This window comes from Rhinatrema bivittatum, chromosome 12, assembly GCF_901001135.1.
Source record: "Rhinatrema bivittatum chromosome 12, aRhiBiv1.1, whole genome shotgun sequence".
In the NCBI taxonomy this organism is placed as follows: Eukaryota; Metazoa; Chordata; class Amphibia; order Gymnophiona; family Rhinatrematidae; genus Rhinatrema; species Rhinatrema bivittatum.
This window is the reverse complement of record NC_042626.1, coordinates 15,134,127-15,161,053: the sequence shown is the minus strand read 5'-3', so window position 1 is coordinate 15,161,053 and position 26,927 is coordinate 15,134,127. Positions and strand designations below refer to the sequence as shown.

The following is a 26,927-nucleotide window of genomic DNA, read 5'->3' as shown; positions in this document are numbered from 1 at the left end:
GGCTGCATGTATTGAGTAAAGCCAAGACTGGATTAGCCTGCCTGGAAATAAATGGAGCCAGCCAGCCAGCAACTCTACTGGAGTTGCCTACAGCCAGGTGGTAGCAGTAAAAAGTGTTGCAATGTTCCTATCCCATGCAGCAGCTAATGCAATCTGATTAAATGGACCAGTGACTCAGGAACCAAAGACTGTATTTCTTACAAAGAAAATGTGGTTATCGTAGAATATGGCACCTCGCATCTCTATACAAGAGTTTAATTTTGGGGAGCCAGACTCCAGAGGTGTGTTACCAGCAAGACTTGCTAGAATGGTATTTCATATAGAAAGGCACCACTCTACACAAATGGACCAGGTCGGTAAGGTACATCTCATACTTCCTGAGAAACAGATACATCAATAAGGATATTTCCTCAGAGCGGAAGAGACTAAGAAGGGGGATAAGATTATAGTCTATAAAAGCTCTTACTGCTAATATGCAGATCTACAATAAATTTACTTTAGGTGAGGTGGAAAAAGAAGGAGGAAAACTAGAAACTAAAGAATAGAAAATGTCATTCGATTTTTACTGGCCTCATATGAGGGTGGATGTGTGTGCACCATCTCACTGGATAGTTAAAAGTGAAGGCAAAGCTTCATGGGCATTGGGGATACTGAAGGACATTAAGTTGGCTGGGTCGATAGAGACAAGCAGATGATTCACCATAAGGTATGCGAGCCTTTCTTTAGCCTATAATCTATGGGCCTACCTCAGTGTTTCAGACCTTTTCCGTCTGCCTGTGTCACTTGTGCCGGCATTATGCAGAGAGAGAAAATCAATATGGCTGCACACATCAGCCAAAAACATTGTGGGTGATCTCATCCATTTGATGGTGGTGTCACACATGTGAAAGGTAGCTTCACTCACTTGAGGGCCATCTACTGGTTTAAGGGCGGTCTTGCTCATCTGAATGCTGTCTTATTTATTCTCCCACATCACTGACCCCATACGTCCTACTACAGTTACTCCTGCTGATACCAAAATTAGCTCATGACGTCCCTGTCAAGCTTGCGGTCATTGCAAGAGTGACACACTCGTAGAGAGAGGGTGTCATCCTGTTACATTATTCAGTTCAACATGACATCACACTTCTATAAATAAATAAATAAATTGGAATTTCTTCATTAAAACTCCTGAAAATTGTATCATCAGTGGGTTAGCAGCTTGAGAAATAGGTCAAAAAGGTAGAATTTCTTAGTTCAGTCTCAGCCAGGTTTTAGGGGATGACTAGGCAGAGACTATTTAACAATGACAAGTAAGACAGTGAGATGGGAAGGCAGTAGGACAGAGAGAGAGTTAGGGGGGGCAGATGACCCATTTTATTCTTGGGACCTGCTCCTTTGAGCTACCAGCTCAATTGGACCCACGGTTAGGGTCCAGCAGCATGAGCCTCCTTTGCACTACAGAGAGATCTTGCCTCTATTTTATACAGAATGTAATTTATTACTTAATGTACGGCAATTTGAATTGATACCAATGTCCGGTCATTGCAGCCACACTCCTCAGCTAGGGTCCATGCAACAGGACTCCTAGAATGCTGCAATCCTGGGCCCTACATCCGGCCACTAGGTGTAGCTGTTGTGCAATGTCAGCACCACCTCTTCCCGACCCTGACCGACCCAGAGAGCAAGACGCCTGACCGGGGAAAGTGCATAGCACGGCCACTGGGCCCATGGCCGGCCCCACAGATGGCCCATCTAAACTTTTCAGTGCCTCTTTTGGCGGGAGGCACCCAGAGGAATGCAAAGAAGGGAGAAAGCTGGCACCTCTCCAAGGCTTGTCAGCACGCCTCTACTGTTGCATGTCGTTAGCTGTGCAGGGCCCATTCATCCTTCTCCCTGCTCCAACACAATAGCACTCTGTATAGACAGAGGTCCAGAGTGTCATTACCACTGTTTATTGTCAATCAGCAACATCCTCTGTCACATTCCACTCGGCCACCCTCCTCACCCTCCCCTCCAAGCCTCGGCTATAAATCAGCATCCCAGGCAGATTTCTTCCATTAAACGCATCATTGGAATCCAAAACACCATGACACTCAATCAGACATTTCTTGCCATGAAAGAGTTTTAAAAAATGGTTCTAACAATACTGGAAAAGCCAGAAAGGGTTGATGGTACCAGAAGGTATGAATGATGTTTGCCTTTATTTCTCTCCAAATGTTTTCATTTTTTTCTTAGTGTCCTACAGGGAAATCAACCTTATAAAATCATCATATCTTTGCCTCTGTCCCAGCTTCCCTCCTCCTCATAAAGCATGCCCTCCTCTTGTAAACCTACTCCCAGACTCAACTTTGGAAGCATTCATTCAAATCTCAGGGATGTCAGAGCATACTGTGATGTCATGGAGCATTTTGAAAGCTGCCCAGCCACTGGTTAGCGCCTATGGTCAAACAAGGAGATGAGGCATCAGGAAATGTTCACACACCCCTTTCAGGCCGATGCAATACCGTGCAGTGGCCGCAGTGCAGCGCATGTCTCAACACGCAATTGGACGGGCATTATGGATACATGTCCATAACCCCAATGCAAAAACGGGGGTTAGTGCATCCAAAATGCACATCCAACTGAGCACGTAGCTAATAGCCTCATCATATGTAAATCCATGTTGATGAGACTATTAGCTATTTCCCCCAATGCAAAAAAAAAAATGTGTGCCCGATGCGAACATTTTTACCCTCAAAAATTAACGCCTGTCCTGGAGCCCAAAAAGTTTACAAAAAAGCAGAAAATACTACTTTTCTGTAGTTCTTCTGAGTTAATATCCTGGCAATATTAAGTCAGAGGAACAGAAAAAGGAAAAACCTTATTTAACACTTTTCTATACCGACCTTCATGGTAATGACCATATCAGATCGGTTTACATCGAACAGGGTAGAAAAACTGAAACAAAAATAATAGATAAATAGACATATGAATGGAGGCGGCAAAAAGTTACATTCAACAAGGTAGGTGAAACTTGGAGGCTTAATCAGCAAGAAAGAGAGGCCTAGGATGGCAGAAAACTAGTAATATAATACAATAAGGTAAGCAGGCTAGCGCTTAATGAACTTAGAGGTACAAGGTTCCATCGTTCATGAAGGGAATTAGGTCATCTAGTGTGTATCCGGGGGATCTGAGAAGGCTTGGCGGAAAAGCCATGTCTTCAGTTTTCTCCTAAATGTTGGGAGGCATGGTTCCAGCCTGAGGTCTGAAGGGATGTTATTCCAAATAGTTGGTCCTGCTGTTGAGAACGCTCGGTCTTTGGTCGAGGTGAGGCGCGTGGCTTTAGTTGGAGGAGCTTGCAGAGTTCCTTTGTGGATTTCTCTGATCGGTCTGTTGGAGGTATGGAGTTTGAGGGGGATTTCGAGGTCAAGTTGAAGTTGATTGTGGATGGGATATGGGACGCTCCGTTTTCCTAATCCACCGAGAGCCATTTCTCCTGGGCGCCCAGTGCGGAGGTGCCGCTAGGGACGCACAATTTCCCCAACGCTTCCTTTATACCGCGGCAGCCCATTTAAATATTACATTGGGCACCCCGGAGAGGTGGATTGGCGCGCACTGGGAGAGCGGGCGCTCAATCATGAGCGCTCAATTTCTACGCGCTGATATTGCATTGACCCGTTTGCTCTTTAGTTAGATAAAGAATTAGAATTCACCTAGATCAATGCTTCAGTATAGATGGGACCCAGTAATTCCATCATCGAAATGGCAAAGATATTCCAACTTGACCTTCATTTTTACCCTGAATCATCCCACAATTACCTGTCCTGTTTTCACCTTGTGAAAAGAAATCTTTGGATAGAGAAATGAAAACAGAAATCCCACAATGGTGAAAAAATGGGCCACATGCAAGGCCCTGTACATGTGTCTGCGTCCTGATGCCACAGACACATGTTCAGGACTGTATATGTGGACAGCATGCCTTAAATAAGACCAATCAGCTCAAGCTCACACTCAGTAGGCTATTACCCTACATCATGTCCTGAATGGTTTAGATTTTGTGCTGGTTTAAGAACATAAGAACATAAGAAATTGCCATGCTGAGTCAGACCAAGGATCCATCAAGCCCAGCATCCTGTTTCCAACAGAGGCCAAACTAGGCCACAAGAACCTGGCAATTACCCAAACACTAAGAAGAACCCATGCTACTGATGCAATTAATAGCAGGGGCTATTCCCTAAGTAAACTTGATTAATAGCCGTTAACAGACTTCTCCAAGAACTTATCCAAACCTTTTTTGAACCCAACTACACTAACTGCACTAACCACATCCTCTAGCAATAAATTCCAGAGCTTTATTGTGCATTGAGTGAAAAAGAATTTTCTCCGATTAGTCCTAAATGTGCTACTTGCTAACTTCATGGAATGCCCCCTAGTCCTTTTATTACTCGAAAGTGTAAATAACCAAGTCACATCTACTCATTCAAGACCTCTCATGATCTTAAAGACCTCTATCATATCCCCCCTCAGCCATCTCTTCTCCAAGCTGAACAGCCCTAACCTCTTCAGCCTTTCCTCATAGGTCAGATACAAATCAGTATCAGGGAAACAGGAAATCCGGAACACTGTAGAGAGAGCAGCGAGGTTACAGGGGTGATGCAGAAATGTCCCTGCCCAATGGAAGACCTCACCAACCCAGAAAGTAGTGTAGGTGGAGGAAGTTAGAGATGGTAAGCACAAAAAGGAAATGTTATATGGGGGTTCTAGTATTAAGTGTTGCTTTGCAATTATTTTTAAGGAAAAAAACAAAAACAAGGTTTTCTAGTTCAGGCTGCCCTTTGAGTCCTCGCTGGGTCCAATCAGAGGGAAACTCATGGTGAGCCCTTATGGTCCATATGGGTAAAAAGATCATTTTGCACAACACACAAGGCCAGAGCTCATGTCCTACCCTGACTGCATATCGCAAACACATGTATGTGCCTGTGGCACAGAGTTGACATAGTGCACATGTAAAAGAACAGGTAAATTGCTAGCACAGTTAATTCCACAGTTAACTAAAGGCAGAGTGGCATATTTCTTTTCTTTAGGCGCAAAGGAAGCAGCTTTTCATGGGGCAAAACCACTGACCTTTTTTTTTTTTTTTCATTTTTCTCTCTTCTCTCCTTCAGATCTCCCACCTTCCATCACATGTACATACAGGATCTGGATTAGGTAACTTCAAATGTATGTTACATGTAAATATGAGAACAATTTAAAAAAAAAACAAAAAAACCTAATCTCACTTTGATCTGCGGAGTCAAATGGAGAAAGGAAAAACAGCTTCCAACAAATGTGATAGCAGCCAAAATAGCAGGAGAGTGTAAGCATTGCATAGGAAAGACAAAATGGGACCCTAGTGGCTGGTGAAGGGTGGCTGCTGTTTATCTGCTATGATTTTTAATGTTTACGGACATCCTCTCTGTCACTTATTGGAGAAAAATCAGATCTTTTGAATGCATGCGGATGATTTACAACTCATGTTCCCAGTGGTGAGTTCCTTGGAGGATATAACTGAAGAGATTCTAGATGTATTCAGGTGGTGAATTGTTGGATGAGAGAACATGGCCTACTGCTTAATATTGTGAAAAAACTGAGATTTTGCCAATTGCTTGGGCAGATGGTTCTAATCTGTCATTTTCTCTCCAACTTGAAGGTTGGAGAGAATGCACATTAGGGATGTGCATTCGTTACATCTGTTTGGGGGGCTCGTGCATATCTTGCCGACTTTCTAGTTCACACAGGAAAACAGATAGTATGCGTGTATCTCATTATTAAAAATACACACACATTCTTTGTTTCCCACATGTACTAGAAAGATGAGGTATGTGCATACCCGCTGATACATGGGACGAATGCACATCCCTAATTAGATATTACTCTTGCGGAGCATGTCCATGACCTAGCAGTGTTTTTTTGATTCAGCCTTTAATTTACAGTATCTACTATGTTTAGTGGTAAGCAAGGGATTTTTTTAACTTAGGTTGTTGCATTGTTTAACATTGGAAAGAGATGATTTTAAAACACTTAGGGATGTGAATCGTATTTCTGACGATTGAAAATATCGTACGATATTTTCAAAGTCGTCAAAAATCGGGGGCTCCCCGAAACCAATAGGAAAACCCCACAAAATTGTTCTTGGGGTTCTCTTATCGTTTTGGGGGAGGGTAGGAAAAACGGCACACAAAAACAACCCCTAAACCCACCCCGACCCTTTAAAACAGCTCCCTTAGCTTCCTCCACCCTCCCGACCCCCCCCCCCCCCCCAAAACCTTTTGAAATTACCTGGTGGTCCAGTGGGGGTCCCGGGAGTGATTTCCCGCTCTCGGGCTGTCGGCTGCCACTAATAAAAATGGCGCCGATGGCCCTTTGCCCTTACCATGTGACAGGGTATCCGTGCCATTGGCCAGCCCCTGTCACATGGTAGGAGTAATGGACGGCCGGCACCGGCGTACTCCTACCATGTGACAGGGGCCGGCCAATGGCACGGATACCCTGTCACATGGTAAGGGCAAAGGGCCATCGGCGCCATTTTTATTAGTGGCAGCCGACGGCCCGAGAGCGGAAAATCGCTCCCGGGACCCCCCCGGACCACCAGGCAATTTTAAAACATTTTTTGGGGGGGGGGGGGGGGTCGGGAGGGTGGGGGAAGCTAAGGGAGCTGTTTTAAAGGGTCGGGGTGGGTTTTTTGTTTATCGGCAAGGGCGCAGCCGATAAAAAAAAAACCTGATCGGGCCGCACGATAAAAAATTCACGATGTGAATCAGAACCGGAATCGGAACCAATTCCGGTTCTGATTCACATCTCTATTATGCATATATTTGTTTTATCTATTTTAAATTACTGTAATTCCCTTTACATTGGACTTCCAAAATGTTAGCTTTTAATGAATGCAGCAGCTAGATTAATCTCAGGATGTCCCTGTTTTGAGGGACCTACATTGGCTCCCCATTGACTCAAGGATGAAGTTTAAAATCATACTCCTAGTTCATCTGATTTTATATGGGGCGTGTCCCATTTGTTTGAAAAAGCTGCTAGCACCTTACTGCCCTCAGCGCATTTTGCGATCTGCCAGTCAACAATTATTGGCCATTCCTAAGGCTAGGGAAGTGCGGCTACAGCAGACTAGCTGGCGTGCATTATTATTAGCTGCCCCAATGCTTTGGAATACTCTTCCTTTGGAACTGCGGAAGATTTCAGATCATAAATCTTTTAGAAAACTATTGAACACTTATTTGTTTAGAAATGCTTTTAATTAATGTCTTGCTGTTTATAATTTTAATGTGTAGATTGTTGATTATGTTGTGAACTGCCTCGAACAGATTCTGGTAATGAAGTGGAATATAAATAATTGTAAATAAATAAATAAATAAAAGGGGGAAGATCAATGGTATAAAAAAAAGTACCAGGTCAGAACCAGTGGCGGCCTAAACCTTCAACTCCAGCCACAATGGGGAAGAGGAAGCAAGTTGAAAAAGATCCAGTTTTGTCACCTGGCACAAAATCACCAGTGGAGAAGACTACAGATTGAGTAAGCTCAGTAGGCAGTCCTTATCCAGTGACATACTAAATGTTTTTATGCAGAAAGAAAAGACAAAGAGTTACAGCTCTTTCAAGTGAATAAAAAATGGTCTCACACTCTAGTTTTCTTTTAACTTCAGCTTGGAAGTGCTGTCTGCCCAAAAAATATATAAAACCCTCCGAAACAAGAATTAAGGAAGTATGGCTGACTTTCATAAGTTAGTTTTTCTCTAAAAACACAGGGGTCTTAAGGTTATTTTGACTCTCAGAAACAAGAGCCTAGCATCCAAACTTGGATCAAAGGTATGTTTTGGCTTCCATAACCTTAAACGTAAATGTACTCTCCCTTACAAAATAAACGTGAAACAGAAAAATCAAGCAAACACAAAAAAATAAACAAAAACAACCAGAGTTGATTACGATGTGTGTGTTCCCTTAAGAGGAGAAACTGGAATCTATTAGACGGAGCAATGGCAGACATCCAAGCAGGGACGATGGAAGTTCAATGGAAGATGTCCATCGGGGTCAAGGGTAATCTTTTCACTGGCATTTTCCATTTCCCTACTAACCCTCAAGCATGACCGTTCATCTTCGACTAAGAATGGTACACCTTTGTCCGATATTACTGCATGAATTTATAGGCCCCCTATGCAAAGAACCAGCCTACAGACTCTTCATCTTGTGACAATGGAAGACTTATCTTTCCCTGTGCTCAAGCTTAGATTGGTTTTGGAGGGCAGGGACATTATAACCACGTGATGTGGACAGTGATGGTTCTATATTTTAAATAATGGCTAGTTTCCTAATCTGTAGCTGGCATAACTTTGAAAACTAGGGGGACATAGTCTTGGATACCATATGGCAGGCTTCAGAAGGGATAGGTTTCAAAGTACCCATTCCAGTCTCTGGCTATCAAAGATAACTCATGTTTTCCTGGATTATCACATAGAGAGAGCTGTTAGGCTCATGCAATCAGATGAAAGTTGATGTACCTCTGGTCTTCTTTTAACCTAGCAGATGATGTAAAAAGCAGAGGTGATGGCAGAGTTGAAGGATATTGTGGCACAGCTGGATCAGCAGAGAGGTAGGGTTTGCAGTGAAAACAAGAAGCTATGAGGAGCAGCAGGATGAAAGAGAAAATACTTGTTTGGGACAAATAGGAATAGAATGGATATGTCCTATTTGGCAGTGCTGTGCTCCAGCCACGCTCTCCAGGACATCAAAGCTGGGAGCAACACAAGTCAAGTTTTATACAAAGTGTATGCATTGTCAGTCTGGAGAAAAGACCATCTGCTCTTAGCTTGTTCAGTCTCTTTCACAACTTGTGCGTTTATACTTTCAAATAATTGGGGGGGGGGGGGGGGGGAAACAACAACCCAGCACAAAGTACATTTCAGCAGCCTCGCACTACCAATTTCAAGTCCTAGTTTCTCTGGATTACTTTCCATGACGTAATCGCCTTCTACTCTACCATAGCAGCTCTTGCACCAGAGGACCTGTCCAAGCATCTCCCCAATCCATAAATGTACGTTTTATCTGTATTTAGATTTCTATTTATACACCACTTCAAGCTTTTATCAGAGAGGCAGTTAACAAATGCAAGGAATAATTAACTAACTAAATAAATATAATGAGGATTGCAAATGCATATAGCCATCTCTAGAGTGGAGGCGACTGTGAGCATGTTTGGACACTTGCACTGCATGACATCCTGCAGGGGTAATTGGGAGCAAGGGCTATTATTGCTACTAAATTATAATTGAGTAAACTGAAAGACATGGCCACAAAAGAAACATTTTTCAGGACAGGTAGAGCCAGTCTTGGGTTCATCCTACTGGTTTGTTTGGTTTAAAGAAGAACTGCACACAACAGAGCAAAATCAGGATTGGATTAGCCCACTCTGAAAAACTAGAGCCAGTTGATCTCCCTCTACTTGACTCATAATTCAGTGCCATAACCACTAGCCCAGTGGTTCCCAGACTTCTCCTGGGAGATCCTCAGCCAGTTGGATTTTCAGAGACAAATAAGCATGACATAAATTTGCATGCAATCGGTGCAGTGCATATCATCTAGTTATTTATTTAAAAGCATTGTTACATGCTTATATTACTCATCTCTAAGAAGTCAATTTTCAAAGTTGTTATGCACACCTACTTAGCATATACGTGTATAAGTAGCCCGTATTTGCATAGTCTATTTTATAAACATCAAAAAAGGGCATATTTTTTGTTTCATGCGTGTATTTACCTGCACAAAAAACAGACGGTCAAGGGCGTTCCAGGACAGAGCCAAGAAGTACGTGTGGAAGTTGCTATTTTAGAAAGATATTTACACAGATACATGAGGCAATTTATTCACGCAGTTTAACACCTGCTAATTATCTAGCGCAACTGATATCAGACTTTTCTGCTATCTTTGGGTAGAAGGCCTGGGTGAACTGGGAGGAGTTCAGGGTGAAGTACGAGGAGAGTCTGGGTGAACTGGAGACAGACTGGGTGAACTGGCAGAGGTATTGGCAGACTGGTAATGTCAAATACTTGCGCATATTTTAAAATATACCTTCCTTAGCGTATAAATCAGGGTTTTATGAGTACGTCATATTTTATTTTGTGCGTTAAATATATCCACATATTTTTATAAAATAAGTAGAGAAAGAACTCGCTCGCAATGTATTGCAAATCTTCAGGCAAACTGAAACATTTGTATGTACTTTTACAGCTGAACTGCACAGTATTTTATAAAATACTAAGATAAATCTTCGCATGTTCACTGGCATGCGTAAATCCAGAAATGTGGATAGGTTTGCACGTTATCCTCTAAAAGGCAGATTTTAAAAGGCATTGCTCGCGCAAAAATGCCCACATACACATGTACGTGGGCTGTGTGCGAGCAGTGTGAATTTTAAAATGCCCCGAAGTACACGCGTATATACCTGTGCACGCGCCAAAAATAAGACGGCGGAAAATGGGCAGGGCATGGGCGTTCCAGGAAGCGGCCACCACTTATGCGCATAACTCCATTTTTTAAAACCAGAGTCACGTAACTCTACTGCTGCTTCTTATGAGAAGCAAATCTGTGGATCTGAAGTTTTAGAGCTTACAGGATAGGGTGAGAGGTCTCGGTCAACTGGGGAGCATGCAGGATGAAGAGCCAGAGGGGTCTTGAAGACCGCAATATTAATTGGGCAAACTGATGGGCTAATTGGAAAAACTGGAATGACCCTCCTGTGAGCATGATTTAAAATCCTCTTACATGCGTGCAGCAAAGTCCCACGGAAGATACACGAAGTACATTTGCTCACGCTAGCTCTTAAAATTAGGCGTATACTTACGCGTGGGAGGTGCATTTTAAAACAAACGTGTGCAAGTGCATGCACAATTTAAAATTGTAGCGTATCTCTGCTTGCTCACTAATACATGCGTGTATGGGCGCACGCGCGCTTGGTTTAAAATTAGCCTGTGAGGTACAGACCCCAAAAAAGAGGAACATAAAAATCATAACATCCAACATATATAGCAAATAAAAATACAACACATATAATCAAGTAAAAAAATAAATAAAAAAATACAGCCAACTACCCTAAACTCCAACACATGTATCACTTCTACCCCAGCACATATAGTCGGATAAGAGTTACAAGATAACCAATACTCCATTCCACTGGTTGCAATCACTACTACCCCCAGCTGCCAGCACTATATCCCAGCAGCAGATTATTAAGCTGCCTGCCTGGAGAATGTCATCCAAGCTCACACACATCCCAATCCAATGGACCCAGCCTATATGCCAGCACACAAATTCACTGCCCGAGCAGTTATCACAGCCACCCCAACCTGTCAGATCTAAATTGTGTCCAGATAAAGAGCCAGGGTAAGACGCCATGACTTCAGTCATGTATGAAGCACCAACAGATCCTAAAGAGAGCATTTGCTCTCGAGGAAATTGATTCCAAAGGGAATGGCCCATTGGAGAGAATGCGCTATTACGCGTAACAGCCAGTCTGAAATCTTTAACAGAAGACATCATCAAGACATCTTGAGAACCTAGCAAAGTCCTAGGAATGTAAGGAAACAATTTGTCCTAAAGGTAAAATGTGCTCCTGTACAATTTAAGCACTTTTCCCCAGGTGTAGTCATTGTGAATATCCTGAAAACCTAGGGGGTCCCCCAGAACAGGCTTGGGAGCCACTGCACTGGCCCATACTGACTTTCGTTAGGGCCTTCTTGCAATGCAGACCGAAAATCTCCAAGAGCCTTCCAACAACGGAGATGTGAAATCTCCAGGGCTTTCCTGAAAGCTAGAAAAAGACATTTGAAAGTGTTCATTGCTCAGGATGACATTCTCCAATCTTCCTCCTCTTAAAAAGGAGGGATAATATCTCATTGCACCCAAAATCTATGGAAACTCTTTTACATAAATCACATTCCGACACATTTCATAACCTTTCTTGTTAACAGTTTACACGTCTCCATTCCAGCCCTCAAGTTGCAAATACTTTCTCTGTATTTATATTAACCTCCCCTCGCCTAGGGAGCAGAGAGGCCTGCATGTTTTCTGCTGGGAGTACACAGTGTGGGAACAGCTTTTTCTAACTAGGTCAAGCAGGCTTGATGTAAACATTTGTTCTGTTAAATTACATTTCATGATGTCAATCACATGCGCCAAGTGGTTGAAAGCATCTCGTCCGCGGACCGCACTGCACCAAAGCTTTGACTTTGTAGTAGCTTCATGGAAAGAAAGAGTAACTTGGGAAAAGGTGTTTGAAGACCAGAAACTGATCACCTGTCCCACTGCACCACGATCTTAATGATTAAAGTTTAGCATCATGGTAAGTAGGTAACATTAATTCCTTTGTTACTTGTCCTTTACTGCACCTTCAGGCACCACCACTCTTCCAGGTATGCACACACTACACTTGCAGCGGTCCTCACCTCTCCTCTCCCTTCTGATTTACCCCTCTGATGGGGCACCTACACCTCTTGAAGTTTTCAAGAGGCACAAGATCAGATGCTGCCAAGTCATCCCTGTATTACTTTTTATTTCATGAAAACATTCATAGCACAGGGTTCTAGTAGCTGTATTAGCTCTGTAGTAAACTGGGCTTCATAGGCTGCTATACTGTTTACTGGGCCAACTTAAAAAATGTTGCACATGAGTTTTCAAGACCACATCAGCCTCCTTATCTAAAGAATGGCCCAGCTCAGGCATCAACACTCTTTGCATACTGGAGAGTCATATTCCTGCTCTCGGTTCAGGAAATCATGGCTAGGCCTGCCAGCATACATTGGGACAGAAAGCAAAGTAGCACATCAACATGGCCAGCTCAAACCTCACACTCTCTGCATTAGATGTGACATCCCATACGCAGGTACACTACATGCCAAGAGGTACAGAGACATTATGCTTTCGGGGAGATGCACCATCTTCAGCGAGTACTGAAGATGGTGCAGCAGGCTTCTGAGTTCCGGAGAGAGCAGGGATTCGGCATATGGGGCCACTATGATGGATTTTGGGGGTGCAGCACACTATGGAGTCCAGGAGCAATAGGTACGGTCGCAAGTCTACTTACAGCTCTTCCAGGAAGCGCAGGTGATGGAACGCATTGGGCTGAATCTCACTGATGTTGTTCATGCTCAGGTCACTACGGGAAGAAAGGAAACAGAAGAATTGTAAGAAGTGGGAACCAAACGTGATATCAAAAAACTCTTCTGTAAATGGAGAACGACTTAGAGATTCTTGACCTTCCTAGCTGGGAAAAGTCAGACTGCACAGGCGTAAGAGAAATGAGAGAAGATGACAGCAGCAATCCCAGTGACACCTGGGGCTGTTTGTTAAATCTGTTTTATGGCAGCAATGTCCGCTATTTTAACGGTTTAAGTTTTATGGATTTTACTTTGTTCTACGCATCAATCATAATATGGAGGCAGCGGATTATAAGTGATGCTAAATGAATTAATTCATACACTGCATGACACCCATGCAGCCAGCAGATACCAGAGTCCGGCTTTTCAACATTTTATTGAATTCTGTTTGGTTTACACTGCATTATTTGTTCCACTGGTTTTGTTTTATGTTTATTTTTGTTAATATGTAAACTGGTTAGCATGTTTTTTTGTATTATAAGTGGTTATAGAAAGACTTTTACTAAAGAAATAAACTGAAGACCGACACGCGTGCTCTCAAACACACACACACACACACACATCCACCCCCACACACACCCACCCACAAAAAAAACCCTCAGTTTTCAAATATCAGCTAAACGCTCGAGCTGACTTTGAAAACTGGGTGACTGTGCGGCTAAGACACATTCGGGTAACTCTGCCCGTTTCCATTCCGTGGCACAAAGTGACACACGGGAACCACCGGTGTGCGCAGAACACTTATGAACATTTCTGTTTTGTGCTTAAGTCATAAGTGCCAGCGGGGTGCTCACCAAGCAATTTGGTTTCCGTTTTCATTTTGGCTCCTTTTTTTTTTCCCCCCCTCCATGTTGCTTTTTAATTTTTTTCAGTTTTATTTCATTTTTTTCCCTGTTTTTCCATGCCCGCTATTTATATACACCCGGCGTAAAATGACAAAAAAAAAATTAAATTTTATTTTATCCGTCATTTTGTTTCAAAACAGACATGCAATGACTTGGGAAGCATTGCTGACATCTCCTATGTTGTTTCAAAAGCCTGCACATCCCTGACAAGCACATCAACATTGTGGCACACATACGTGGTCTGCATTTCTGTGATGTGCAAAAGTCACAAGCACATCAAATGCCCCAGGTTTGTGCATGTAATAAGATTGTGCACTTACTTTAAGGCTCCTAAAAGTCACATTATGCACGCTTGGCTGACTTAGCGTGCAATGTCTTATTTTATGCACCTAAGTCTCAACTAAGCTTTTGAAAATGTATCCTATGTTCTGCAAGTCTGAGACAGACACGAGCTCTCTTTCTCTCTACAAGCCATGCACCTTATGGAAGGTATACATCAAAGATCTAGAAGGCGGTTGAGAGCTGTATACAAATTAGGCATCTCCTGCATACTAATTAATTTAAAAGATAGGTGCAGCCGTCCGTGAGGGCCTCTTTTCTTATGTGAGAAATCCCTGCAATTATTGTAAGTCACAAGTGCACTTATTATAGAACAGGAGCCACCAAGAGTCAAATCACTGCACTGATACAGCAAGAGCTTGAGAAAACCAAGGCCCTCCATTTATTACACGGAGGGAGCGCTGGGGGAGTGGAGTCCCTGCAGTTACTCTGCAGCAGGAGGTCCTGGGAACTCCCAGGGGGCTGAGTTCCTGCATTACTTATCCAGCAGGAACCGAAAGGAACCCCCTCCCTACCCTTATTATACTGCACGTTCCTGGGCTTATTATACAGCAGAAGACTGGTGGCCAAGTTTCCTTTTGTGAGAGACAGAAAAATATCACGGAGACAATAATATATGCAGGGCACCTGCTCTCCCGTGACTGCACGGCTTTTCCCACAGAATTGGCCCTGAACATCGGAAGCGCTGAGAGGCTGGGGAACAAGCATGCGTGTGTGCGCACACGTGTGTGCATTTGCACTTGGGATGCGGGGATGGCACCTGAGATGGGGAGAGGAAGGGATAAGAGGAGAGGGAGAAAGAAGAGCAGCAAGAGAGAGCAGGGCTGGAGCCTAGGGAGGTTCCCGTCCCCTCGTCCCCCCGCAACCTTCCGCCTTTAATTTTCCCCATCCCCAACTACAAATCATCCTTCTACTAAACCACTCCTCCATCTCCCCCTTCCCTCCCCTCCTTTCTCTCCTGCCCCACATCCATACCCACCCATCAAACTCCTAAAAGAACAAAATAATTGTATTATGCAAATATAAATTTACATTATTCAATATGCAAAATAATCCCAATTGATGCAGATATGCTGCAGGATTGCGGCTGAATCCACCCCTGAACTGCCGGGGGTCCTGAATAAATGCACCACCCCAAGTGGCGTTGTCTTTGAAAAGTGAGCCTCACGTATGCTGGATATTGCTTGGAATAACAGATAAATATCCAGAGAGAAGGGACAAGGGTTTAGGACTCCTGCCAACATTAAAAAAAAAAAAAAATTAAAATCCTATTTAAGAAAGAAAAGCCTAAAAGACTTCAGTCTTATTCTTGGGTGGAGGGGAGGCTCCCCATGTTTCTAATTAGTGCATTCAGCCTGGGAGCATCTCCCAACCGCTGGCCTGCAGCGCTGAGAGCCACACAGCGCTGCGCTAATGAAAACCACCCTGTGTGTTCTCCCAGCTGTCACAGGGAATAAAAACAGATTAATCACTCCACGCACTCCCCCCACTGCCACCCCATCCCTTTGCATCCAGATGTCAGCAAGCGCCTCCCCCTTACTCATCCTGAAGAGGATGGGGAGAGCTCCCTGCAGGAGGGTCTCCTGCCCTCACCAGTGATATCTCCCGCTGCTCACTATTAGCCTGTGTGTGTGTGTCGGGGGGACACGACTTGCAGTTGGCATTGAGATGAAGGTCTCCAAGATTACCCCATCAAGCTCCAGAGCCCCCCACATACTCTCCACCTGCTGAATCACCAAGGAAAGAGAAATGTGGCTTTTGGGAGCTACCCTCTGGCAATTCTGCTGCTTGGAAGTAGAACCGTGCCCACCCTGGGCTGTGGGATGCTGCCAACTGCACTGGCCATACACATCTGCATCAATTATAATGTTTCACTCAAAAAACAAAAACAGGGGTACTAGCAAATTCACCGGGCGGTAGCACAAACAATCCCCCTTTTATGGTTAAGTTCCCGAACAGTTAAGCAGTGTTTGAAGTTTTCAAAGACTCCATCTTCTTGGCCACTCCCCCCCCATGATGAACCTAAGCAAGCTGGGACAGGGTGTTGGTCTTTCAGGAGGACCCTCTGCAGGTATCGCCCATGGCAGCCATCCAAAGAAGGGCTCTGGGGCTGGTTATAGCCAGTCAGAGGAGACTTTCAGCACCAGGAGGGCAATGGTCAAGCCATTTATGCGGGCAGATGATAGCCACCGACATCGGCTCTCCAAAACCTTCCAGCCCTGAATGTGGCCAAACGTCTGTGCTTGCTCCACTCATTTTAGCCGCAGGTAGAGAAGGCATTTCTGAGAGGGGAGGGGAGGGCACGTTTAGGCCAGGGGCAGGAAGATAGCGCATGCAGACTGCATTTTGAACTCTATGCATGGAGAATGTACCTGCAAATAAAAAAAAAAAAAGAGAGAGAGAGCATGTACCCTCGGCCGGTCCTAAAGGGAAAGCCTTTCAACCCGGGATAAAATCCCACAGGTAAAATACACCCCCAGACTTTGTCCCCCCACAGGCAGAGACTAACACAGAGCAGGTGGGGTTAAACAGATATTTAAAGATTAATGTGGCACTGGGGGCATTTGCATCGCCCTTAGCATTACATAAAGAAGCTCACTCCCTAGTTAGGAAGAGGCCGAGTCCATTCTACCCCCCTGAAATTAGATGAGATGTGCCTTGCCTGTAGGGGATTTGGGAAGACCTCCCCCCCCCCCCCCCCCGGCAGGTGAAAGCAGTGTCTCCTTGGGGGAGAGAGCGTAGGCATGCGAGTAGCAGGAGGTTACCCAGATCAGGCTGTATTTGCCTCCCTGAAGGATCTCCTATCTGAGAGCTGCATAAAACTCTCCCGAGTTTTAACCTGTCTAAAGAATTAAGAGGACCTGTGAGTATTTATAATAGCTCCAGACCCTTCTAAACATTTTGGACAAGACCAAGCTGAAACGAACCCTTCTAGATCTTGAAGTATCCCTGCAATGTGGGATCTGTAAGTAGATTTCCACTTACAGCCGACCAAGCTTTGAGCGGGCAAGGGACTGGCTCTCGGATGGTGGCCAGCAGGGAGCATTCACTAAGGGAATGGACATGGGTGTTTAGTTCTATACAGAGAAGCATTCCTGTTGGCTTGGAGCCAAAATGTACAAGTCTGGAATTGAGACTGCTGCAGTCGCATTATCAAACACGCCTGAACCGTCCCGGGCTTTGAAGATTTCTCACATATCTACCTTAAAATAAAAGCAGCTTCTTGGAGGCAGCCACATATGTGGGTGGAATTCTGCTGTTCCCTGGCTGTTAAAAGGATGAACTCTTTTCCCAGTGGGGAGGGGGCTGTTTATTTTTTTTTAGTCTTGATTTATCAGCGTGAGGACCCTCGTGTGGTCAGAACCGGACAAAAAGATACCGGTTACACATTAACCTGGGCTAGTGGTTGAATGACATGAACATGGGGCTTCCCCATGTTACAATTACGTTCCCCTGACAGCTCTCATAGGGAAGCGACACACATCCATTTCATGGCAGATAGGTAATAAGAATTTTTAACTGTCCTATAAATCTCCAACATGCTAAAAACTCCCAGTGAATACAAATTTTTGAAGGTGAAACATTCAGATCTCCAGATATCACATTTTTGTGTTTTTTTGTGGGATTTTGTGGAAGGGAGTTCATTTTCAAACTGCCCAGCCAACTCCACGCTGATGGCGCCAGTAAGCCCCAAGTGTCCCTGAACTGTCTCAGATACAAGCACAGGTGATAAGAATAATTTTACTTCAGGTATCAAGTGCATCAACACCAAAAGTCTGTCAAAGCTTAGAAGTCCATACAGAAAAGGCTTTGTCAGGCTAAGTGCAGGCCTTAGCAGGACCCCCTCGCAGCAGCTTCAATCTATCTAGATATATTCAGCTCAGGATTTAACTTATCCAGATAAATCAGAGGTGCTCTGGAGGCATTTTGGGGTGAAATTAAGTTATAGCCAGATAACTCCAGTTTTGAGAGGTGTCCAGCTAAGTTGGCAGCCCTAAAGTTAGCTGGATACCGTACATTCAGCAGCGCACCCATGCCGCTGAATATCCGGCTAACAACGCTGGCCATCCAGTGGCTCAGTACTGACCACACAGTACAGTGGTCCCTTGTGGAATTAAGGCTATCGAAGACATCAAAGTTTTTAGAAAAAGTTTAAAGGCCTTACTCCTGAGAAGCCGATCCAGAATCTTTGCAATGAAATTATTGTATTAGTTTAAGATTTTTTTTATTTCTGTCATATATTTTAATATGTAACTTTTTATTGTAACTTGTTTTAAGTACTGTACGTGTTGCTTGCCACTTAGCATGTGCCATTATAAACAGATTTAATGCAAGAGGGGTGCCAGCTGGCTCCATGTCAGTAGAGGCAGGCAGATCTGGTCCTTGTTTTACCCTGCTGCATGCTGGGACTTGTGTGTGATTTTCCACACATACGATGGAGTAAAACCAGGACTGGTGCAGCAGAATGAACAAAGCCAGCTGGCAAGACTAACTGCAGACGAGGGCACATCTGTAGGAGGCTTCATCACTAATGTCTTCCATACTTGTTTAGCAGCTAATGATGTCATCATGCAAAGGCAAACAAACTTTCACCGAGTCAACTACTCCACGCTGTGGACTGATCAAAGGCTCTTGAGGCTTTCGGCAACCCTCTACCCCCAAACAAACAAACAAAAACCATGCATGTGTGGTCTCCCTACTAGAATGGAATTAGGGAAAGATTGCACATATTGGCAACTCGTTGGTCCTGCATCGCAGGAGAGTAATGAAATCACAAGGACAATTATTACAGGATTCTTTCACAGGGCAAGAATTATCCAGTGAGAGCTTCCAGGCCAGGGTAGGTTTCTTCTTCAGGTTAAAACTGGATAGTAGTTCCCGCATCTTAGACATTCAGAGACTCCTACCATCTGCCTGTGCAGTAAAACAATGGCTGTCTGATGTCTCCCAAGTTCACTCCTGTGCCACACAAAGAGTGTCAGTCTCTGCGGCAGAGTGATGATCACCCGAGCCTACCACAGAAACAATGCCCTTAGTCTGTCTGTCTTTGCTCCAGAAGACCTTCTGCCTTCGCATGTCTTGAAGTTGCCCTATAACACATGTGTATGATTTACAGACCTGGAGTCCAACCTCATCTTTGCGACTTCCTTCAATAAGAGCAAAGGCTCCATCAACTTTTCTCTTCAATGCTAATGATGTGAGCAACAGTCGGCCATTTTTCTTGGCCATGCTTCTCACCAGCATCCAGGTTCACTTGATCGCTACTTGTAGATCTTTCCCATTATTCAAATCCCACTTCCTTTCAACTGGGAGGAGGAGGAGGAGGAGGGGCCAAATACTGCATCATCGATTCATAGACCGCATTGCTATGCAAATTTAAACTACCTGGGTACTTGGGCAAATTCTAGAGGGGACCTTCAGAAATTAGAAACCAAATCAGATGTCAAGGACCTAATAAAACATTTACAGCAGGGACACAATTTTATTTAAGAGTTACTGCAAGACATTATAATGAGGGGTAGATTCAGCCTTTTTTTTTTAATCCATGAACATATCATTCATGGAGAACTTCAGTGTACAGGGAGAAGTTAAGATGAAATTCTCTCATCAATCTATTCTGGGTATTCTGGTGGCACTCTGACAGCCCACAGTTACTCGTATTCAGGCTCCAAGGCAGTTTAAGGTCCAGGCCAGTGCCTACCGAAAAATGGGTGGCTTTCCCTGGGCCATACATGAATCCACGCCAGGCTGAAGGTTCACTCACAGTGATGCTCCTTCAGCTGGCAGAGATCACCACGGCAGCATGCAGCAGGTTTCTTTGCCCCTCACCCCTGCCCTGCAACTGAGCACATCAGCTGGCAGTGCACGCCCAGCTCCGGCCAATCCCATCGATCAGCTGATTCTCAAACCTGCGCCGCAAGACAGAGTGCTGCAGCCCGAGCTATGGGGGCTGGCCTGAGTCATCAGAATTAAGAACATAGGAAGTGCCACGCTGGGTCACAGTCCATTGAGCCCAGCATCCTGACTGACAGTGGCCAGTCCAGGTTGCCTGCAAGTACCCGGCAAATCCCAATCTGGAAGGCTGTTTCATGTTGCTCTCCACCAAAATTAAGAGATGGAGAAACCAAATTCCATTTGGCTAACAAGTATTTCCTCCAGAAACTTATCCAGACCGTTTTTAAACTCACTTATTCTATGAGCCTTAAGCATGTTTTAGCTACAAGTTCAACAGCTTAATTGTGCATTGACTGGAAAAATACTTTCCTACATTTGTTTTAACTCTGCTACTTGTTAGTTTCAGGGGTCAACCCCTAATCCTAGTCCTAATAACTGTTCCCTATTAACCACAGGTAATCATCTAAGCCTCTATCATATCCCCTCTGTCTTTTCTCCAACCTGAAGAGCCCTAACCTGTTTAGCCCTTCTTCATAAGGCAGTCCATCCATCCCCGTAATCGTTTTTGTTGCCCTTCTCAATCAGAATTGCACCCAGTGCTCAAGATGTGGCTGCACCACAGACCTATTCAGAGGCTTTATTATATTCCCAGTTTTATTGTCTATTTACAGACCATAAGGGGACGAGGAGGGTCTGGAAAAATAATTAAAGAAAAATCAATACAATACTTTAAATATAAAAATCAACATAATCAACTAATTATACACAACAATATAGAAAAAGCCATAATTAAGGAGCATTATAAGGAAAACCCGGCATAGCCTTGTTTTGGCAGCGTGTCTGCATCGGGGGTAGAAAAGTATATAAAATCCAGCTCATGCACGGTGAAATAAAACAGCAGCAGAACTGCACAAAATGACAGGCGCTAGAACACCTATGTGTAGTGGCTGTGACTGCCCAGAAAGGACAAGCTGCTGGGCCCGTCCGTACTGCCACCACTCAGACAGTCACATGCTCATTGCTGGCGGAGACCTTGCACCCAGCGCTACGAGTAGCTGGCTTGTTACGGCGGTTACTACCCCAAACCAAATGTGCCTGATACTTCACTTTCGATGCATATCCAGCATAGCTCCCTGCTTCAACGGCAGGGGAGAAGATAAACAACCAATAAGGGCTGAATAACACAGTCTGGGTAAAACAAATAAGCATGGGTGTAGCTTGCTTATTGCGGCGGTTACTACCCCTACTACCTCTAACTAATCAAGCTAGATATTTCACTTGGATGCAGCTCCATCACCGCTCTCTACATTAATGGCGGGGGTGGAAGGGAATTAGAACCAAGAGCTAAGAGAAACAGATAAGTATGAGAGAAAAAATGAGGGAAGCTTGCTGGGCAGACTGGATGGGCCATTTGGTCTTCTTCTGCCGTCATTTCTATGTTTCTATGTTTCTATGTTACGAGCTGATGGGCAGCTCACCCCTCCCAGCAGCACTTGGAGTTTATTTAAGGGTGCACTGTTAAGTAGGGGAAGTAGTTGAACTGAACCCCAGTGGCTACTCAACTCACAATGCATTTGCAGCGTTTTGGTTACAGGTGGACCGGCGGCAATGTGAGTTGTGAAATTAGGCTACTGCCGCGCCTTTACGGGTTTCAACGCTGTTCACCTTTCCAGGGCCCATGCACCTTCCTATTCTCCTCATTTGGACCTGCTTACCACTTTTTAAAATGACGACTTTTGGCGTTAATACCTGGCAGTGGTTTGGCCTTCCTTTGACCTTTCTTAATGCGTGCAATACGGTTTATCCAAGATGGTATTTTCAAACAATGTGCATGCCTCACGCTGATTTTTAACCCTTGCAACTGCCACTTTTACTTTCTTCCTGACTCCTTTTCGAACCTGAATGTTCCTGCAGTAGGTTTTACTTAATATTATTAATATTTGTTACCTCATGCACCAGGTCCTGAAATCCACTGAACTAAGTCTAAGTGCACTTAAGGCAGGTAAACCCTGCTGACAATTCGATAATGCATAGCAATTTTTAAAAGCCTCTGAAAATGGCTACAATTTATGCTATTGGATTGTCAATAGTTTTTACCTGCATTACGTGCACTTAGCACTGGTAAATGGGCTTTTGAAAGTTGCTACAATTGTATGTTACATTTACATTCTCCTTTGAAAATTACCCTGAAAGTGCTCGGTGCTAGCTGCTGCTACTTTTTAATATCAGACGCTCTTCCTGGCAGATTTTCAGCTAATGAAAACTTCGACCAGCCGCCATCCAGTGCTGGTTTACAACTTTGGAGGGTTTTTTTGTTGTTGTTGTTGTTGTTGTTTAGAAGTTACTGCTTCTGGCGAAAGATTTTTTTTCTATTACTGTTGAAGGGAAAGTAGGAAGAGCTGAGCACAGAGGGCTCCAGCCCAGATAAAAAATGAGTGAAGAAAAGGTGCCTTTTGAAGTAAGGTGAGAGACAGTCGGGCTGCTCCTTAAGATGACAAGAGGACTCAGGTATGCTTTCATCTCCTGAGCTGGGGTTTCCGAGTGAAAGACCAGGATAAATCTTACAGTCACTTCAAAAATACCTTGGAGCTAGCGCTGTGCAGAGAGGGAGGGAGGGAGAATGAGGAGGACAGGAGGGGAAGAGGGAGAGAAAGAGACTTGAATAAAGAAAGCATGAGAGCAAACAGGAGGAAACGTCTGAGAGACTCACATGGAAAGAAAATACTAATGAAGGAATCATTGTTTAAAGCACCAGCGCCACTGTAACATTTGTTACTGTAACGTGTGTGTGAGCGTGCACACGAGTTTCCATGCCTGTTGTGTCACAAATACGTTTTCTTTATAACTACATGAAGTACTTACAAATCATGATGGTATTACATTTCGTAAACATTGATATCTACTTCTCACGGCCCCTGCTTCCACCTGCAGTCTTTCCCTGAACCTCTGCCCCTGCACCTCTGCCCCCTGCTTCCACCTACAGCTGTTCCCTGCACCTCTGCCTCTCTGCCCCTGCTTCCACCTACAGCTGTTCCCTGCACCTCTGCCTCTCTGCCTCTGCCTCCACCTGCATCCATTCCCTGCACCTCTGCCTCTGCTTCCACCTGCAGCTGTTCCTGCACCTCTGCCTCTGCTTCCACCTTCACCCGGTCCCTGCACCTCTGCCTCTGCTTCCACCTTCACCCGTTCCCTGCACCTCTGCCTCTCTGCCCCTGCTTCCACCTGCAGCTGTTCCTGCACCTCTGCCTCTGCTTCCACCTTCACCCGTTCCCTGCACCTCTGCCCCTGCTTCCACCTTCACCCGTTCCCTGCACTCTGCCTCTGCTTCCACCTTCACCCGTTCCCTGCACCTCTGCCTCTCTGCCCCTGCTTCCACCTGCAGCTGTTCCTGCACCTCTGCCTCTGCTTCCACCTTCACCCGTTCCCTGCACTCTGCCCCTGCTTCCACCTGCATCCGTTCCCTGCACCTCTGCCCCTGCTTCCTTCTGCAATGCCTGCCATCATTATCAGATCAGGAAGTCATCCATTTTTCCCTTGCAACCCTCCGAGCCTTGCTCATGATCTGTCCTGAGACCCCCACCATCTTTGCTGCCCATCAATCTTGGTACAAGTAGTACACAGAAGCATCCGTGCACCTGGTATATATCCGGGTTGCCTCTTACTGTGATGGTCTTACAGCATCATTACAGAACCCTAACATGGAAAATACAGGAGTTTTCACACCCTGCAAGCAATCTAGATACCAGGGCCATCATTCCTGGGATTGTCAGGGTGGGCCCCCTTCCATGCATGGACAAGATGGAGAAGAGCTCATTAAATTAGAATTGCTTCATCCTTGCCGTAGCAGACTGGGATTTTTTTAATTTTTTTTTTTACAGCATTTATTCCTATTTTAAAGTTAGGAAAAAAGAAAACTGGACAGCTGTCTCACTTGTGGATAAACCATAGACTCTAACTAGGAGGCAGCTCAGACCCAGGCTGTAGAGGTCACTTATCCTGGAAGAGATGGTGGCAGGCAGAGAACTGGCCACAAGAATTACACCGAGTAAGAGAATTCAAGCAAGCTTTCCCAGACACAATCTAATATCACAAGTCATAGATACAAACCAAGGACTTCAAATATTCAGCCTTTAATCATGCCATTTTTACATAGCATTTAATTTATTTGTATACCGTTTAACCGTTTATTCTTTCCTATCTCTTCCTTCTTATCCAAGTTCTGCTACCCTTGTTATTTGTAACTGCTCCTTCGATCACCACAGTTCTAGTTGATGTATTTAATGCACTCCCGTTTCATGTAAACCAGCAAGATATGTGCTCATGATTGCCGGTATATAAAAACCTTAAATAAATAAATAAAAAAATAAATCCAAGGTAAAGGATTGAGAAAATACCCTCAATTAAACGGCAAAATTAGAAATGTTTAGATTTTATTTTGAGAAGACTGGCTTCCAGTTTACCATAATAAGTCAACCGTCTTAAATACTGTGCCCGTTTCTTATCTGTAAGCAGACATCTGACCTCTTCTCAGTAAGGTAGGGAGCTGTTGCAGGGAGATCAGACATTATCTAAGGAATGCTTGAATAGAGGTCAATATTCCAAGCCCTGGCAGGAAGGGGTTTGTGGGTTTTTTTCCTGGCTGCCCTCTGTCTCCATACAAACAATGTTATCGTGTTCCGTGGTCGTAAAGCGTGGACAAACACACAGAATCCTGCCATTTGTCTTGGCTACTGTGCAAGCATCCTGGGCCCACACGTACAGCAAACAGCCCTCCCCTCTAAGCTTGTACAGGGCCTGCAGGAGTTCCCATCGTGGAAAAGGAGGGCACTGGAGAAGATCTTCACAAACCAGAGTCGGGTACAGCATTTTCATTATTTGTTGGCCGGGAAAACCAAGTCAGCTCAGCTATGTTCTCTTCGGAAAGAGGTAAAAAAAAGTGCCTTGCAGAAGGTCAGGCAGAGTGAGGGCTTGAACGCATCATGTAACAGGACATCTGACCCCATGCCTGTCCTGCACTAGGGCCCTGAGGGTGGATGCAGCTTGCACTGCTGCTTCCAGCTCTCTTTAGCACCGGCGACACCCGGGTGCCCTCCGTGGTCAGGAGGACCTCAGTGTCCGTCCGTCCCCCCCAGCACATTCCGAGCTTACCTTGCCTATGGGATTTCACAGCTGTAGGGTTATGGCCGGTATGTTTGTGCTTGAATAGCAGCAGGGGCCAGGCGGGATTAAAAGTGCCTGTGCATCTTTGCATTTAGGGACAAGGTCTAATCGATGCCATAGAAACGTTAGCTCCTCTCAGTAAGCAGATGGGTGACAAAATAATGAACCGCTTTTAATGTTTCAATGTAAACCGATGTGATCTTTATTTCATATAGGAACACCGGTATATAAAAATCTAAAAATAAATAAATAAATAAATAATGGGATACCTGTGTCAGGTATGGGCAAGGTGAGCAGGACGTCTGGGCCACTCCTCTCTGCTCCTAAATCAGAGCTCTCTTGACCTTTGGCCTTTTGGCTCACTTCTTACCCGAGGCCAGTGATTATGGGATGACCTGGCATGCTCTGCTGTCAATAGGTCCTGATCTCTGACCGAGCTAAAAACCCAAGTACATTTCCTTGAATTAATGGTTTTTGGCCGATTGCTCCGTTTTTAAATGGTTAATTTGTTTCAGATCTCTCATTTCGGACCCCGGTGTGTTCCCTTACTGCCCCCTCTCCGGGGCCCAGTTTCTGACGTGCAGATGCCCCCCTCCGCTCTCCTGCTCATTTTTACCATTTCACTGCTGACTGGAAATGCCTTGGGACAGAGGGTTTCGGCTTCCAGGAAGCAGGGTCTCTCAGCTTCTCTCTGCAAATCCCTTGCACTCCTTAAACGCAGCCTTCCTGCCCTGTTCATCTTTAAGACGGGGACTGGCTGCCTCCCCACTGTCCTGTTGTCTGGTATTTTCACGCCAGATAAAACACATCCTGAACTTTGTAGTCTGTTTACCTTGGGAACTTAATGAGTGCAGGCAAGGGAACTGTTAGACTTTCGGGCTGCCCTGGCAGTTCTGTGACCAACGTAAGGGGCCTTATTCAAAATCTTTAGTGAACCTAACACGTGGGAGCATGTTATAAACTCCGATGCCCGCCCGCACATTTTGTAATCGGCACATGCATGTGCACGCGGGGGGGGGGGGGGGAAGGGGATTTTTTTTTCAAATACGCGTGGCGACGCAATCCAACTTTTCCCCAGTTCCCTCCCAGACCGCTCCAATTAAAGAACGGACTGGGAGGGAACTTTCGTGTCCCCCTAACTACCCTTCCCCTTCTCCTCCCTAACCCTTCCTACCCTCATTTTTTTTGTTTTACACCTTACCTGCTCCTTTACACACGCTGGCCAGATGCCGGTGCACGCTTCCCCGGGACAGGGCCCGCCCCTCCTCGCCCATACCATGGCTCTGGCCCCGCCCCTTTGAGACAAGCCAGCACTTCTGCGCATACCAGGGGATATGTGCGTGGCCGGGCCGTTTTTAAAATGGCCCGGGCACGTGTGTATTCCCTGGTTTTAGTGCGCGCAGCGCTTTGAAAATTTGGCCATTCATTTCTGGTGCAATGCCACAGACCCCTGTTGATCTCTGACTTTTCCCATCTAAGAATCCTCTGGGCCTCACCCAGAATTTCTTATTTATTTAAAATCTTTTCTATA

The 26,927-nt window shown here is 44.9% G+C and overlaps 2 protein-coding genes across 6 annotated transcripts in view; one reads left to right on the top strand and one right to left on the bottom strand.

Moving 5' to 3' along the window:
• UBE2T (ubiquitin conjugating enzyme E2 T) overlaps positions 1–6,103 on the top strand; it is a 117,587-nt gene extending 111,484 nt beyond the window's left edge. Inside the window, exon 8 of the transcript XR_003852087.1 lies at positions 5,127–6,103. The gene's annotated coding sequence lies outside the window, so the exon portion shown is untranslated. The remainder of the gene's footprint in view (positions 1–5,126) is intronic.
• The window catches only part of LGR6 (leucine rich repeat containing G protein-coupled receptor 6), a 168,737-nt gene that overhangs the window by 82,921 nt on the left and 58,889 nt on the right, over positions 1–26,927 (bottom strand). For all 5 annotated transcript variants that reach the window (XM_029572346.1, XM_029572348.1, XM_029572347.1 and 2 more), the window contains exon 2: positions 13,085–13,156. In XM_029572346.1, the coding sequence (XP_029428206.1) occupies positions 13,085–13,156 (72 nt within the window). The remainder of the gene's footprint in view (positions 1–13,084; positions 13,157–26,927) is intronic.